Source organism: Magnolia sinica, chromosome 3 (assembly GCF_029962835.1).
Source record: "Magnolia sinica isolate HGM2019 chromosome 3, MsV1, whole genome shotgun sequence".
Lineage (NCBI taxonomy): Eukaryota > Viridiplantae > Streptophyta > Magnoliopsida > Magnoliales > Magnoliaceae > Magnolia > Magnolia sinica.
In genome coordinates this window covers 86,704,496-86,723,611 of record NC_080575.1, presented here as the reverse complement: position 1 = coordinate 86,723,611, position 19,116 = coordinate 86,704,496, and the positions used below count along the sequence as shown (strand labels likewise).

The 19,116-nt window shown below is 34.0% G+C and overlaps 1 protein-coding gene across 2 annotated transcripts in view; it reads right to left on the bottom strand.

The window, feature by feature from the left end:
• The window catches only part of LOC131240133 (cysteine-rich receptor-like protein kinase 10), a 33,462-nt gene extending 15,932 nt beyond the window's left edge, over window positions 1-17,530 (bottom strand). Inside the window, exons 1-2 of one of the 2 annotated variants that reach the window (XM_058238198.1) lie at window positions 17,123-17,253; window positions 16,677-16,878 (exon numbers count right to left, since the gene is read on the bottom strand). In XM_058238198.1, the coding sequence (XP_058094181.1) occupies window positions 16,677-16,878; window positions 17,123-17,125 (205 nt within the window). In that variant the 5' untranslated portion in view covers window positions 17,126-17,253. Of the gene's footprint in view, window positions 1-16,676 lie in introns of both variants that reach the window. The other variant, XM_058238197.1, reaches the window with a different exon arrangement.
• Window positions 17,531-19,116: the final 1,586 nt, after the last annotated feature.

The following is a 19,116-nucleotide window of genomic DNA, read 5'->3' as shown; positions in this document are numbered from 1 at the left end:
ATATTGTAATGCTTCGTCACTATTACACACGTGGGCAGGCACATGTGGGCGGACGTTGATGTGGGCGGGGCCTAACGGCCTGGGCGAGCTACCAGTGGTTGGCAGGCTACTGTGCATATAGTGAGGCAGAACCTTGTCCCACATCTGAAGCGCTATGGCGGTCATATGTGAACTTGCTGAGCAGGAGTTGCGTAATTAGCACTTGACTCATTCATTCATCCATTCACTATCCACTCGGGCTGGTGGTGCACCTTATCCGCCCGAGTGAGGGGGATGTAAGCTATGATGAGTTTGACCAGCTCGTAAATGGGTCCGCTATCGACGAGCCGGGTAGGTATTGATAGACTACTGGTTAGGCAGGTAGCGAGGTCTTTTTCACTCGCTAGGTTGTGCAGTTAGGGAGGCGGTAACCAATGTGGAGTGTATTAGACCCTGGTGATATCCCAAAGATGTACGATACTGATATTATGACGCCCTGTTACTATTGCACATGTGGGGCGGGCACACATGGGTGGATGCTAATGTGGGGCAGGGCCTAAGGGCCTGGGCGAGCTACCAGTGGTTGGTAGGCTACTGTGCTGGCAGGCTACTATGCATATAGTAAGGCGAAACCTTGTCCCACATCGGAAGCGCTGTGGTGGTCATATGCGAACTTGTTGAGCAGGAGTTGCGTACTCAGCATATGACTCATTCATTCATCCATTCACTATCCATTTAGGCTGGTGGTGTGCAACCAAATCATTATGTGTACCTTCACAATGGTTAAGATTTCGATTGGGCGCGCGACCAATCTGAGATCAGGAGTTTACCACAATGAGTTTGGCTATTCAAATTTAGGTATGGGACTGGTTTGGATAGAAGTCCCTTGTGATGGACCCCACAACTTGCGATACCACATACTATCATCCCGATTACACACTCCAGCTTTATTATTTTTTATGCATTGCATCCTTAGCATATGGCATTTGGTTTATTATGTTTCTGCATTACGTGGCCTAGATAAGGCTGTTGGTATTTGTGGACCCATCAGGATTCTCATATTACATTCTCAGCATATGACATCTTGCTTATTATGTCTTTGAATCGCATAGCCTGGATAAGGCTGACGGTATCTATGGACTTGCTAGTATTTTCGCTTACTCTGATATTGTATGCTTGGCACATGCATTGTGTACACACGCACCACCCTCTGAGCTTCTTAGTAAGCTTATGCACGATCGTTGCATGCAAGCGACGTTAGGTTGTAGCAGCATTGAGGCAGAAGCTTGTGACAAATCACTTTGGAGATTTTGTTATTTATTATTTCCCTTTCGGTACTATAATCTAATGTTTATATTAGTGGATATATGGTGATGATGTTGTTCTTGTGATTTGGGTACACTTGTGGTTATGCTTTTTTACAAAAAAAAAAATTTCATACTGAAAATCCTACTTGTAGTATCACAGGATCGGAATCTGGCATATGGGCGCTGGGATCCGAGAATGTGGTACTACGGAGGCTGTCAGCACCGGATTCGGTGATAAAAAATTTTATGAGCCCGGTTCCCGAGTTTGGGGTGTGACAGAAGTTGGTATCAAACATAACTTGAAAATACCTAAGGATAACATCATATATCTGCTGATAGCTACCCTACACTCTATGATTGTTGAGAACTTAGAATGATTAGGTCCACGAGTTCGAATAACTTAGAAACCCTCTGTATAGTTCCCTAATGTGCATGCATTCGAGAGTGCTCAAAGCTAATAGGCCCTTGTTCCTTCATGACATGGTGCCTGAGAGAGCAAGCCAAGCGACTCGCGCGTCCGAGACCAGTACGGCCCCGACCGTATCGGTGAGCGCGTATCAGCTTCAGCAAATACTGCAGGCGATGATCGTGATTCTTCAGGGGCAGGGTAGGCGACCCGTGAATACACCCACTCGGACTGAGCAAGAGCATGCGAGCTCCCTTCTTCAAGACTTCCTACAGCTCGATCTCCCGCGCTTCCATGGAGAGCCAGACCCGACTACAGTAGAGAGATGGCGCTCTAAGGTAGAGAAGATATTCGACACTATGAGATGTACGACCCAACAGCAGGTTTCGTTGGTTGTCTTTTTTACTTCAGGGCTAGGCCGAGCATTGGTGGGCATCAGTCTGCTGAGCGGCAGGGGCCGAGTTTGTATAGATGTGGGAGGACTTTGCAGATTGGTTTAATAGAAAGTTCTTCCCAGGGCACATCTGTCAACAGCGCGCACTTGAGGTCGAGACTCTTATGCAGGGAGACATGTCGGTGTCTCAGTATGATTCACGATTCGTCGCTTTATCAAGATTTGTACCATAGTTGGTAGCGGATGAGGGGCGGAAGGCCCACCATTTCGAGTGCGGCTTGCGTCGTGGCCTTCGGAGTCGTGTTGTTGGACACATGCTCTCGACGTTTGAGCAGGTTGTATAGCGGGCCCTGATATACGAGGTAGAGTAGGTCGATTTGCAGAGGGTCTGCGATCAGAGAGGAGATTGGAAGAGGAAGGCTCCCTCTGGTAGCTCCCAGCAGCAGCGACAGCTGTAGAGGCACAAGAACTGTCCATCCTTTTGAGAACCGACAACACCTCCGGCACCGGCCACCACGGAGACCGTTCTCAGGTAGTTGCTTCAGATGTGGTGAGGCGGGATTGAATTCCTACCGTTAAAAACTTCTTGGCGGCAACAGAAGTTTTAGATCAAGCTGTTATTTGTGTTTCTCTTCATCTAGGACTATGGGACCTTAATAACATGTTGGATATAAAATAAACATTACAATGGACCCTAGGAAGGTTTTAAATGTTGGCGTTTAATTGGAACTGTTCTCTTATGGTGTGGTCTACTTGTGATTTGGATTTGCCTATTTTTTGGGACTATGCTGTAAAAAGAGCTGGGAAAATTGATGGATGGCATGGATATGTAGCACATAAATCGAGGTGGGCCCCATGGTTGGGGCGTCACTGATTAAGTTGTTACCCTACCTCACCTAATCCGCACTCGTTTAATATCATATTTCTTTTTCAGACTACTTATTTTCAGAAGCATATTGCGTACTTTATCATATTGAATAAGGGCCCACCTGAATGTATGTGGCTTATCTATGTTGTTCATCTGTTTTTCAGCTCATTCTAGTGTTTGGGCTTAAAATTGAAACATATCCAAAGCTCAAGTGGACCCCACCACAGTAAATAGTGGGGATAATGATGTTCACCATTAAAACCTTCTTAAGGCCAACAGTGATGTTTCTTTGTCGTCCAACTTGTTTATAAGGTCACATAGACATAGATGAAGGGAAAATGCCAATATTAGCTTGATGCAAAACCTTTATTGCCCAGGTAAGGTTTAAATGACAAGTGTTCAATTCACACACTCCTGTGGTGTAGTCCACTTGAGCTTTGGATATGCTTCAATTTTTGGCTCATACCCAAAAATAAGTTCGTAAACAAATGGACGGGGTGGATAAGATACATAACTCATGGTAGGCCCCACAGAGTTTACTTAGTACGTTTGAGTAACCCAGTACTCAATCCGATTTCCTCATTATGTTTTAGTATTTGTCATCCCATAGGATCCCACATGAAGACATTATTTGTCTGAAGTAGGCATGACTTTGGTGATCCCCGGATCCACCAAGGTTGGTGGATACTTAATTGTAGGGCCTATCGTGATGTATTTACCTCACATCCATGTTGTCCATCCATTTTGAAAGCTCATTTTAGTGCATGATTTTAAAAATAAAACAAATCCAAATCTCAGGCGGACCACACCACTGGAAACAACGAAGATTGACCATTAAAAACTTCTCGTGGGCCACGAATGTTTTGGATCAAGCTAATATTTGTGTGATCCCTTCATTCACATCTTTATAACCATATTAATAGGTAGGATGGTAAATAAATTAATATTTCGATGCTAGGATAATATATAGGATGTATTTCCCATAACCTTTATTTCATACTAAGTCTTTATAAATTCTTATTTTAAAAATTTTATTTAGATCATTACTTAATAATAATATATATATATATGCAGTGATAGAATAACAAAAAAACTTCCACTATCTAATTAACACACACAAAAATTATATATGTTTAAGATAAAACTATATTTAATTATCATATTATGAAATGTCAAAAACCATTGTTTAGTTGATTATTGTAGGCCATATAAAGATTTCTTTAATTGATATACTTTTCCTTATTATCATTTAATTATGTATTATTTAGGTTAAGTCATACGAACACACACACACACACACACACATACACATATATATAGGAATGTTGTTTTAATATTCATTTTGTGCAGTTTTAAGTTTAGACGGGCAGCAATTGTTATTAGTATTCTAAGAGATGCGAATCTAGTTATAGGATAATACATTTCATCATACTCTATTTTTTCTTGTTGAGTATAACTTTATCTACTAATTGTGTTTTATATTTTTCTATAATTTTATAAGGTTTTAATTTTTTCTTAATACCCATTTTCGTACCATAACTTCCTTATCAGATAGTAATTTTACTAATTTTTATACTTTGTTTTTTATAATGGATTTTATATTTTCATCTATTTTTTTTTTCATTTTATTGCATCATTCGATCTCATAGCTTCTTTATAATTAATAAGATCAGGTTTGTTAGGTTCTTCATTAATTATTGCATAATAAATTTTCACAGGTTCATTAGGTTTTTATACAATTGATGTCAGCACCTGAATTAAATTGATTACTTCTTTATAGACATGTGGGGCTTTTATTATAAGGGTAACAAACCATTTTTGATATTTATAACTTGTTATACTTTTTAGAAATTTGTGGACTTCTTCATCAGTGACATTTATTTGTGATTGAAGGAGTTCGCCTTGATTTTTTTTTTTTTTAACTTCTTATTTTAGTTTATTTATTTCCCTTTGAAGATTGACTAAATATGAATGATATTTGTTTAGTCCAAACTTTAATTTTTTATATTAATACATCTTGTAAACTATATTATTTTTGCATTTTAAAAAGATTTTTATTTTGTATATTATTTGAGTGTTGAGCTTGTTCTAATAAATATTTTAAATATTTATTTTATTGTTCTTGATTAGGAATTTGATCAATAATTTCTAGAATTAATTTCTCATCTGCAGTGATTGTCAATAAAGAAAAAGAAGAGAATGATGAATTTTCTTCTTATTCGATCATAAAATCATGACAAGAGCAATCACAAATATTTTGTTCTAATTCGGAAAAGAAAGAAGTTTGTTATTTATCATTCTAAACTTTGATAACTTTTCTTTTTGTATTTTTTGTAAAGCATTGGTTTGCAAAGTGGCTAGGCTTTCCACATTTAAAACAAGTTTTGTCGGTTTTGTTGACTTATGGTGGAGTTTTGATTTTGATACTCTTATATGTTTGTTCGTTTTGAATAGTTTTTCTTGTTTATAATATTTAATTTTATTAGGAAAAGAATGATGATGTTTCTTTAGTTTAACTTGAGAAACATCATGCTCAAATTGGTAAAAAAATATCCTAGCTCATATTTATGTTTTCAATGCTCTTTTCTTAATTGAGCTTTCAATTTCACATATGTGCAAAGATTTAATCCTATATGATTTATTATTTGAATTAATTCACCATAAGTATATCGATTATAATATAAGTTCCCATTATTTTGATATCATATATAATTTTTTACCTTTTCCACAAATAGTGATGGTAGACCATATATGAATTTTTCTTTCCAAAATGTATCGTCACACGAAGTGATCCGATACAACTTGTATAAGAATACATCTTTGTACCATATAAAATTGCTTAGGGTTTTACATTTTAAATTCATTATTTGTTCCTTGTTCTTTTCTGATATATCATCTATTTTTTCCACAAAGTTTTGAAAGATTGTTAAAACCGGGGTTAAAACTTAATTTTCTATTTGGTGTCCTCTTTCATCTAAAACAGGTTCTTCGAGGGTGTTTAATTTTACAACGTTCATGTTTCCTTCCTTTAGAACCAGAAAAAGGAAATCATGCCACCAACCGTGAAGCTGGCCAGTAAATCCGGTAATAATAACACAAGCAATTGCTTAATCATTGTGTATTTACATTGCACATGCAAATTGATATTCTAATATATGATTATATATTTAAATTATTTGATATTAAGAAAGACTATAAAAAATTCATTCATACACTTGATTTCCTTCATAACATAGAGTAAATTAAAAAAATCTAAAAGTAAATCTAAAAGTAAATTATCTGATAAATTTTTTATCTCCTTCTGATGCTCATCATATCTCTGAAATTAATATACCTTATAACATATATACTATTTCAATAAAAAATTAAGAAGAAATAAATTGTAATGATGTTGAACAAACAATTAATGATCAAAATATTTATTTAGATCATTATTTATTAATAATATGTCATTTATATGCAATGATAGAATAACAAAAAAACTACCACTATCTACTAAACACACACAACAATTATATACGTTTGGGATAAACTATATTTAATTATCATATTATAAAGGTTAATAACCATGATTTAGTTGATTGCTTTAGGCTATATAAAGATTTCTTTAATCGATATACTTTTTTCTATTGTCATTTAATTATGCATCCTTTAGGTTAAGTCACACACACACACACACACATCTTTAAATATTTATTTAAGAATGTTGTTTTAATATCCATTTGGTGCAATTTTAAGTTTAGATGGACAACAATTACTATTAGTATTCTGATAGATGTGAATGTATCTATAGGTGAATACATTTAATCATACTCTATTCCTTCCTGTTGGGTATAACTTTATCTATTAATTATGTTTTGTATTTTTCTATAATTTTATTAGGTTTTAATTTTTTCTTAATATCTATTTACATACCATAACTTCTTTATTGGATAGTAATTCAACTAATTTTTATACTTTATTTTTTACGATGGATTCTATATCTTTATCTATCGCATTTTCCGTTCTATTGCATCTTTGGAGTTCATTGCTTTCTTATAATTAATAGGATCAAGTTCAAACAGTTCTTCACTAATTGTATCCTCCCTAGTTTGAGGCGGTATATACATAATTTTATAGTTATCTCATTTTCCTTAGTTTGAGTTGGCATTACAATTGTTTTTTGAATAATAAATTTCTTTTCTTAAGAATTTCAAACAATTTTACCATTTTTTAAGCATTGGGATCTACATTCACATTTATCTATCAAATATGTATCTCTACTTTACATTAATCGTACAAATTCATTTGTATAATATATTACGAATTTGTACCCCTTAGATTGATTACAATAACCTATAAAAGTATAATTAATTATTTTAAGATTCAATTTAGTTATATTTTGATATGAGATATTTGTATGTGTATTTAATCTCCATATCTTAAGATTGCTTAAATCTAATTTTTTATAAGTCCATAATGAGAATATATATATATATATATTCAAGGCTTCACCCCAAAAATTTTGTGAACCATAAAGAGTTTTTAAGAGTCAATCACCACTATTTTTTATGGTATTGTCTACTTAAGATTTATATGTACTTTATTTTTGGATCATGTCCTAAAATGAATAATTAAAATGGATGAGTGACATGGATTTAACATACTTATATCAATGTGGGCCCGACAATCAGTGATCCATCCACCGATGTGGGTGAATCCCTTATTATATTCACTTCATCCACTTGTAATGAAAGCTTATTTTAGTGTACGATTCCGAAAATGAAACAAATCCAAATCTTGAGGGACTACATGACACAAAACAGTGGTGATTAATACTGACCATTAAAAACATCTTTGGGTCACCAGAATGTTTATTTTCCATCCAACTTATTGATAAGGTCTTGAAGACTTGGATGAAAGGATCAAACAAATATCAGCTTGATCCAAAACTTTTATGGCCCAGAATAAGTTTTTAACAGTCTATCACCATTGTTCCTTGCAATATAATCCACTTGAGATATGGATCTGCTTATTTTTAGGATAATGCTTGCAATGAGCTATGAAAATAGATGGACAATGTAATGTAAGTCACATATACTATAGTGGACCTCATAGTCAAGGATCCACACTGAGGATCCACCGAAGCGGTTTTCTAACAAACAACTTAGATTTTGTAGTGATATTGACAGTACCCACATCAATATTAACTGATGCTAAAAAAGATAATGTGGGCCCCACAATGATGTATGTGCTTTATCCACTCTATTAATCCATTTTGTAAGTTCGCATTAGGGGATGATTCTAAAAAATGAGATCTAAATCTCAGGTGAACCACATTATCAGAATAATAGTGATTGCATGCCCATCATTAAAAATTTCTTGAGGGCCATAAATGGTTTTGATCAAGCTGATATTTTTATTTTCCCTTCACCCAAGCATTTATGATCTAATCAAAGGGTTGGATGACAAATAAACATTACAGTTGGATGTAGGAACTTTTTAATGATGTATTCAATCACCATTGTTTTCCTGTGGTGTGGCACACCTGTAATTTAGATCTGCCTAAATTTTGCGTTCTTGTCGTAAAATAACCCATCATGGTGGGGTCCACAACTTTTTCGACACCGACCAGTACCGAGATTTCAGTACTGGAGGGTCACTGTTGAATTCAAATCCCTCAATCTTACTGACTTAGGGAGCGGATAAAGTGTTACCCGGGTAGCACCATAGTGGGTGTTACCATTACTATGGAGGGCCAATTTAATTAATAAGTTATATACCCACACTATCCATTTGTGTGTTTAGCTAATTTTAAGATGTTAACCCAAAACTTAAGAAGATCCAAGTCTCCGGTAGATCATACTACAAAATATAAGTAGTGAATGGTAAAGAAACATTATGTATCTGATTACGGTGGGCCTTGGAAAAATTTTAAGGGTGGGCATTCAGTACCCATCGTTTCCTATGTTATAGTCTACCTGAGATTTGGATATGCTTAATTTTTGGGACCATGTGCTAAAATGGGCAAGAAAAATATATGAATCACATAGATATACAACACATCATCAAGGTGGGCCCCATGTAAGGGTAACACCTTCTAGGAGTAATCTGGTCCCAAGTTACAGACTGATTCTATGATTATTGACTATAGGTTTACATAGCATACTTAGATTTTAATTTTTACGAGTAAGCCCAGCTATTGAACGCTCTAACCAATTGGATTGAATATTGGATGTAAATAGACTATGATTGAATGATATTCTTTAGGGGACAATTCTAACCTCTTAATTTTTTTCTCATAATAGACTGCTAAACAAATGTTCATATTTATTGAAAATATTAGAAGATTGGTAACTATGATCTTCCAATCTTCAAGGCTTTAGACCATGGTCCATCAAGAATGTATTACGTAATACACCGATGGTCTGGGATGGAAACATGGGCCTCCCTTGTTTGCATTGAAACTTAGGATATACTGTGGATGACTTGACACTCATGATTTCTCTTTCCTTTAAAAAATGACAAAAAATTGGGCATGGATACCATGGATCCGGAGAATCATCCAAGTGGGTGGATACGTGATTGTGGGACTAACCTTGATGTGTGTGTCTTATATCCTCTCAATTGTTCTATTTTCCAATTCATTTTATGGCATGAGCCAAAGAATGAAGCATATCAAAATCTCAATGGGATTATATTAAATGAAATAGTGGTGATTGAATGGTAGTTAAATACTTTTCAACTTGCACCCTGATGTTGCATGTTCAAAAAACACACTTGCTGAAAATAATAGAGGCGGTTAATGGAGGAGAACGAGGAATAAATACTACACCCACATAAAAAGGGAACATTTCATATCTTAAAGTACAACTCACCCAGCTGATTATCGCCTCATCCTTGCCATTGCAGCACTCTGAAATATTAGAAATAGTCGCTTGCAAGCATATATTGTAGTCACAAATTGGTAAATTAGGCATGCACTGCACAATCGCATGTAGCCTCTGATCGACCGTAAAATTAGCTTTTCCAATCGCATACATCCAAAGAGAAGGATTGAATGTGACTTCTAAAAAATTTTTTTCTTCAAATCTTTTAGCATCTCATTAAATTATTACAGATCTGATGTATTATAAAAGCTTCGAGTTAAAACTAACGAATGTATGACAAATCATACACGGATTGGAAGTTACGAGCTGAGAAACGCAACATATAGTAATCATACCATATGCTCGCATCTCTCCAGTTAAGGCATAATTGTTTGATTATTGACTTGCTTGGTCGACATAAATCCTGCAAGTATCAAGAGTGACATCACCTCTGCAGAGGAAGATATTATAAATGGTGTCGAAATTTCTACCCATTCCGACATTAAAAAAAGGCGATGAAATGAGAATTAAAATTAAATTAGAAAGAAGTGTGTTGAGATTAATTTTGAATGTAATATTAACATTGTAATTGTCTGATGACCGGTTAGAGTAGTAGAACTTATTGTAGAGTGGTTCAACATGAGATAATATAAATCAAAAAAGAGAAAACTAAATGGCTTATATTGAAAAATATTCATCTTTTCTTGTGTTGGTTTGTATAGAAAGGAAAGAGTATGAATTCTGTCTTAAAGCTTATTTATTATCATATTTCTCATTCTGTCTACTTGTTATATTCCATTACTTGTTATACCATAGAGCCCCACCTGAAAAGCCTATGTGACCAGAGCCATCCATTTTTGGGGTCACCGTGATATTTATTAGAAATTTATTTTGCCTATATGTTTTGTCAAATCATGTTAGGACATGGGCCCAAAAATGAAAAAGATTCAAAAATTAAATGGCTCGCATAACAAGAAAAGTGGGTAGGAAAATACCTGTCATTGAAACCTTCCTTGGGTCCATCATGATGTTTATATACAAGCCATGTGATTCATATGGTCATTTCTACTAGAATATTGTATTTGTGTTACTTTTAGTTTTGTAACCATACTAGACTATGGTAAGAGATGTATAAATATTAGGGAAGAGTTTTCACTGAGTTGTCCACTCTTTCTATTGGTGTACTAAAACACCAACCGGATGATACACTACTAGAAGTTACAAACATGCTTAAGGAACAGTTTGAAGATCTTATGTACTAGATGCCTTACATGAATGTGGCGGAATTCTTAAAGTTTAACCAATGATAGATGATCATTATATCTTAATAAAAAAGCATTGATGTTTAAAGGATTTCATTTTGTATTAAGTTTCCAACCGAATGGATAAATTTATGGAATGATGTGATGTGAAACTATATTTTTGAAAGTTCGGTTTATTTTACTTTTGTGCGATGTATATCATGCGAATGTGATCGAATAAAAAAAATGTGAATACAAAGCATTCATTCATTAGTTAACTAACACCATCGAATTTCAGATCTAAGTCTTTGTGTTCGGGTGTTGGGTTTTGAATGTTGTTTTAACATGCATTTGGTGCAGTTTTAAATTTAGACATTCAATAATTGTCATTAATATTCTAATAGATGTGAATCTAACTATATAAGAATACAATTTATCCTAGTTTATTAATTCTTGTTGGGTATTACCTTATCTGCTAATTGTGTTTTGTATTTTTTTTTAAAATAATTTTACTAGGTTTAATTTCTTCTTAATACCCATTTACACTACATAACTTCCTTATCGAATAATAATTTTACTATTTTTTATATTTTATTTTTTACGATGGATTATATCTCTTTATTTATCGCTTTTTATTATTTTATTGTAATCTTGATAGGATCATATTTATTAGGTTCTTCACTAATTATGGCAGAATAATTTTTTAGATGTATTGATAGATTCTTTACACAAAATATTATAGTTGTCGTATTTTCCTGAGGTTGAGATGACATTATAACTACCTCTTGAATACTAATTTTCTTTTCTTCATAAATTTTAAACAATTCTACCATTTTGTTTTGAGCATTGAGGTGTAGGTTCATTTTTATATTTTGAATATGTATTTATACTTTCTATCAACCCTATAAATCCATTTAAATAGTATATCACGAATCTATACCTCTTAGATTGAACAAAATAACCTATAAAAGTATAATTAATTATTTTAAAATTTAATTTAATTATATTTTCATATAAGATCTTTATATGTTTATTAAATATTAAGATCCTAAGATTGCTTCAATATGATTTTATAAAAGTACATAATTCATACGGTATTACTTTTATTAGTTCATAGAGAATTCTATTATATATATAGCAATTCCAAGGCTTCACCTTAAAGGTGGGTTTCTAAATTCGAATGACTTATTATATGTCTCACCATATTTAGTAGATTTTTATTTTTACGTTTGACTACAACATTTTGTTATGGTTTATATAACATCGTATATGATTAATTATTCCATTATTTTTATAATATTCACTGAACATCTTTGAGTTATATTTTCATCCTTCATTAATTCTAAGTATTTTAATTTCTCTTCTTAATTATTTTTTAACTTTTAATTTATATTCCTTGAATATATTTGATACATCTGATTTCTTATATATATATATATATATATTAGAATAATCATCAACAAATGTTATAAAATAGGTTATTTCTCTATGTGTTTTTATGTTTATAGAGCCACATATATTTGAGCATATGATATGTAATAGTTCAATAGATCTATTAGCCTTTCCCTGATAAATTTTCCTGAATAGTTTATATGTTGTGAAATATATGTTTAATTTTAGTATTAAATCATAGTTGGGCATGCATTTCATTTTATCTTTATTTATATCGCTTAATTGTATATGTCAAATAAATGATTTTATAACATTAATATTTTATAATAGAAACAATTATAAAATAAATAATCAATATAAATAGAAGAAATTTTTTTTTTCTTTTTCAATACCTTTAATCAATTGATATAAACTATAAACTTTAGTATTAGTATATGAAATATTAGTAATGGGTAAATTCATTTCACTTGGCAGCGAAATTTTTACAATTCATGTGCCTACTACATTACTATATGTATTATTTTCTATGTAAATTATGTGATCGTCAGTTCTTAACTTCTTAATCTTAATGAAGTAATTCATAAACTTTACGACATGCTTGGATAAAACATAATCAATCCACAAAGCTTTAGCATCATAATCAGAAGGGACTCCGAGACAACACATATTATATCTCGTAAAATTACTTTAAACATATTTTTTTTTTTTATAAAAAGAACAATTGCGTATAATTCGTAAATTATTTTTAAGTTCGGATTCATAAAATTTAGTATGGCGGACTTGCCTAGTTTATGATCTTTAAGGAAACGATCATATGTGCATTTGACTACACTCATCATAATTGATGGTGGCTCAACTGGCATGTTAGTATCTAGGACATACTCGATCTTGTATTAAAAGATGATGTGTCTAATTCTCCTTTTTCATCTGGTATACGTTATGTTACTAACTCATTTAGTTTTATTCAACTCAGTGCTTGCAGCTCTGATGTCATTTTACTAAATGGAGAGAACATTAACTTGTTAAAAATTAAAGAATAAAAATTAAAAATAATCATTTTTCGTAAATGCATTTATGTGGGCCTTGTACTTTTAATTTTACTTTTTAATATTATTTTAAATGGGTCAAAAGTTAGGCCTTAATTGAATATAGCTTTGAGCCATTATATTGAGCTTTATTTAAATATTAACTCTGAACCTATTATTAACCTTTTTTTAATATTAAAATGGCCCAAAGAATCTTTCAATTTTGGTATCTTATTAGGCTTTTAGTTGAGCTCTTAATCGTATACTTAAATAGAATTTAATATAGATTTTAATTGAGTATGTAAGTGTGCCTCTAATTGATTTTAATTGAATATTAAGTGATTCTCCATTTAAATAGGTTAAATAATTTATAAAACAAATGTATTAAAATCGAATCGAAAAGTAAATGGAGAAGGGTTTGTGAATTTTTTTTATCAATATGAAAATTGAACCGAAAAGTGAGGGCTTTGTACTCTGGTTTTGATTGATTCAAGATTTAATTTTAAAAATTACATGTCTGATAGATATGATTAAGTCATTAATTATTTTTTTTATTGAATTGAATTATTTATTTATTTATTTTAATGATTCCAATCAAATCAAAATTTTGATTTATTCAATTTTTAGGTCCAATCAAATAAGATATAATTTGGGTTTTAATTTTAGTAATTTTCAAAAATATAATTTTTGATATTTAGTTTTTATTGACTTAGAAATTCTCCTTCTTTTTTATTAAAAAAATTATTTAAATAAAAAGGATAATACTCAACTGGTAACAAGTCAGTGAGTTAACTCATTTTTTATTTAATATTTTTTTTTACTACTAGCATATAGGAACGAACAAAAGCCTTCAACATATATAGAATAAAAGGAGAAATGTTGACCCATTTAGAAATAAAGTCTTTGACATGGATTGCCTACAACTTTGACACCACCATTGATCGGCGAAGAAAGATAATTGAAGACATTTAGTGTAAAAATCAAAGGTCGAAGGAAGGTTTTTATGAAATTGATTGTCAATTTTTACCCTCATGCTAAACTTTTTCTTAAACATTCTCTTTTGTTATTGATAGCCTTATATTACCTTGTCTTAGTATTTATATCCAAAATGAATATTTTACTGTTGAGGTTTTATGCCCTTTGACACAGAGAAACAGCCTTCCTTCCATTAGATATCTTGCATGACCAGTTATATGGGAGACTCATTTAACTATTTTTTAATGGATGATAAAATGGGACATGTGACTAAACTCACATGCATATACATATGTGCCAAAAAACTCAACATGTGAGTGAAGAAAGGACAAAATGAGTAAGAGAACTTCAGCCTAAGTTTTTAAGAGCCACGTGTTAATTTTGTTAACTGTAGCCCACATGACCAGTGTATCAACATGATTCTCAGGCCATGGCATCGATGTAGCCTTCTAATGGCTGGATTAGATCTTAGACATATGGTTCCATGCTGTGGCACATGTGGCGTGGGTGTATGAGCTTTATTGCATGCGCGTGAGCCTTAGGAGTCAACTCCAGTGAGTTGGGTTGGGTTGGGTTGGGTTGGGCCACCCATGCATTCTTTGTGAAATCTATCAGTGGATGATATAAAAAATGAGATATATCCAAATCTGAGGTGGACCACACCACGAGGACATTGGTGGTTGAACGTCCACCATCAAAAACTTCTCAAGCGCCACAAAAGGTTTGGGTCAAAGGATTGGATGGCAAATAAACATACAGTGGGACCTAGGAACTTTTTAACGGTGAGTATTAAATCACCACTGTTGTCCTGTGCATGGTGTGGTACACTTGAGATTTAGATCTGCCTCAATTTTGAACCATAGTCCTAAAATAATGAGCCAAAATGGATGAACAGTGTGGATTAATTACATATGTCATGGTGGGGTCCACAGATTTTTTCCAGCACCGACTACCACCTAGATTTCAGCATTGGAGGAGTCACTACCGAATCCGAATCCGAATCCCTCAATCTTCCGGACGTCCGAGGGAATTAGGGGTAACACCACAGTGGGTGTTACCGTTATCATGTGGGGCCCACTTTGATGAATATCCATGCCGTCCAATCATGTTTTTAGCTAATTTCAGGACGTTAATCTAAAACTTAAGCCGATCCAAATCTCTAATGGACCACACCACCAAATTAAGTGGTGAATGAGCATTATAAACTTCTTGTATGCCACAAAAGGTTTGAAGCAAGCTGATGTTTCTATTTTCACTCCATCCAGATCTGGTTGACCTTATCAAGTGGTTGGATGGCTAATAAACATCATGGATCTTTTTACGTTGGGCCTTAGGAAGTTTTTAATGGTGGGTATTCAATCACCACTTTTTCTTGTGGTGTGGTCCACCTGAGATATGGATCGACTTAATTTTTTAGGACCAAAGCTTAAAATGGGTTAGAAAATGAACAGACAGCGTGGATATACAACACATCATCAAGGTGGACCCATGTAATGGTAAAACCCACTGAGGTGTAATCCACTCCCACTGATGGGCCCAAGTTGCAGCCCTAATCAAGGATCGTCTACCCTTGGTTTGTATAGCATGCTTGGATTTTAGTTTTTATAAGTAGGCTCAGCTGTTGAGAGCTCTAGCTCGTTAGATTGAATAATGGACGTGAATAGATTATCACCGGAGGATCTACTTTACTCCTAACCTTTTGATTTTTGGTCTACAATAGACTCCTAAACAGATAAATAAAACAATTGACCATATTTAGCTGAAAAATAGCAGAAGATTGGTAGATATGATCTTTCAATCTTCAAGGCATTATAGCATGGTTCATCAAAAATGAAACACATAATATGCTAATGGTTTGGAACCAAAACATGGGCATCTCTTGTCAGAATTGAAACTTAAAATATATCATGGATAAATTAGCATTCATTATATTTCTTAGAAAAAAAAAAAGGAAAAAAAGAAAAAAAAGGAAAGAAAAATAGAAATGGGACATGAATACGGTGGTTTCAAGGAACCATCTAAGTGGATGGATACGTTACTGTAGGACCTGACTTGATGTGCATGCTTTATATCCATGCTATTCATTTGTCTTGCCAACTCATTTTATGGCATGAGCCTAAGATTGAAGCATATCAAAATCTCAAGTGGACCACAGTGCACGAAACAGTGGTAATTGAATGAGTAGCCTAATACTTTCTGACTTACACTCTAGTGTGTTGCATGTTAAAAAAGCACACTTACTAGAAGTAGCAGCCGTAGTTGATGGAGGAGGAGGACGAGAAACGGATGCTGCACCCACATAAAAGGGGAACACTTCATACCTCAAAGCACAACTTGCCCCGCTAATTACCGCCCCATCCTTGTCAGTGCAGCACACTGGAATCTCAGAAATAGCTGCTTGAAGGCATGTGTTGCAGTCGCTTCTTGATAAATCAGGCGTGCACTGCACCATTGCATATATCTTCTGATTGACCATAAAATTAGCTTCTCCAATCGCATGCATCCGAACAGAAGGATTGAACGCGGCTACTAAAGAAAGATTTTTCATTAAACTCATCAGTGTCTCTTTAAACTGTCGTGGATCTGATGTATTATACAAGCTCCGGGTTAACACTAACGAATTGTATGACGGATCATATACGGATTGGAAGTTATGACCCGAGTAACGCAACATACAGTGATCATACCATATGAACGCATCTCTCTGGTTGGGGCACAACTGTTTGATTTCTTGACTTGCATGGCTGACACAAGTCTTGCAAGTATCAACAGTGACATCACCTCTGCAGAGGAAGAGGCCGTAAATGGTGTTGGGATTTATACCACTCTCTGCGTTAAAAAAGGCAACATATTGAGAATTAAAAGCTAGAACAGGAAGAAGGGTGTTGAGATTAGTTTCGAAGGTAGTATCAGCAGTGTTATTGTCTAACGAACAGTTGAAGTAGTAGAATTTATTATAAAGAGGTTCAGCACGAGATAGTGTATGGAAGAGCAGAAGAAGGAAAGAAAATTGGAAAATGAAGAGAAAACCAGATAACTTTGATTGAAAAATATTCATTTCTTCTTATGTTGGTTTGCATAGAAATGGAAGAGTATACATTAGGCCTTTAAACTTCTTTAATAGCATATTTCTACTTCTGTCCGCTAGTTATATTTCAGTGCCTATAGAGACAACGATCTTAAACACCAAAGTTCCTATGATCTGATGCTAGGTGGGGCCATAATGATATTTGTTAGAAATCCATTCCGTCCATCTATTTTTCAAAATTAAGTTAAGTTATGAACTCAAAAATGAGGCATATCCAAAACTTCAGTCGCCCACATGACAAGAAAAAGTGGGTAAGGTAATTCCTGCGGCTAAAACCTCCTTGAGGTCCACCGTGATGTTTATATACAAACCATAACATTCATATGGTCACTCCTATCGGGATGAACTGAAAATACAAAATACTAACCTGATCTATAACTTTTGTGGCCACCTGAATGTTTCAACGGTGAATGCTCAATTCTCACTATTTCCTGCGGTGAGGCCCGCTCGAGTTTTGGATATGCTTCATTTTTGTGCCCATTTCCTACCATGATCTGCCAAGATGGCCGGACAGAGTGGATTTCTCACAAGCATAATGGTGGGCCCCACCTATCTTCTGAATGGATGCGGATTGCCTAGTGTGCCTGTGGTCTGAACCTAGTGGAGCCCACCAGTGTGCCGGATCATTTCTGAACTAAGCGGTGCATGGAGACGCGGATTTTGTAGTGAGGAGCACGCCACGCTTGGATACTCTGTGGGGCCCACTGTGATGTATGTGTTTTAATCATGCCGTCCATCTGTTTTTTCAGATCATCTTAGGCCATGATTCTAAAATTGAATCATATTCAAAGCTCAAGTGGACCACACCAAAAGGAAGAGTGAGAATTGAACACCTACGGTTGAAAACTTCTTAAATGGCACAGAAGTTTTGGATCAAGCTTCTATTTGTGTTTTCCCTGAATCCAGGTTTGTGTGACTTTATGAACGGGTTGGATGACAAATAAACATCACTGTGGCATTAAGAAGGTTTCAACGGTAAATGTCAATTTCCGTGGTATGGCCCACTTGAGCTTTGGATATATTTCAAATTTGGGCTCACGCCTTAAACTGAGCTGGAAAAACGAATGGACGGTGTAGATAAAACACGTACACCACGGTGGGCCCCACAGACATATAGAGCGTAGTGAGGTTCTCGTCACACAATCATGCATGGTTATTTGTCGTTTGTATTTTCCAACGGCATGCCACAGCAACGCAGGTGGCTTTACTCTCCCGAGGAGCTAAGATTGAAAAAAAAAAACATTTTTAAGAGATCTTTTTAAAATATTACCTAACTGATATGAAATTTACGTAATTATCATTCTCATACTTTTTATTAGATTTTCATAATAGTATTTAAATAAATAAATTATTTTTTTAAAGAATAAAAATACCCTTAAATTATATATCAAACCATGGGGCTTTACATCTGCAGAATACAGAGTGCAACGAACGTACGGTGGATGATACGCCGGCACTTAGAAATTATTTTTAAAAAAAAATTATATTTGGACAAATAATTCAAATTAAACCGTCCAAATTATACTACCATTATTTCAGATGTATCATGACCAAAAAATTAAGCTTATTAATTCACGTGACTATTAGATTGAT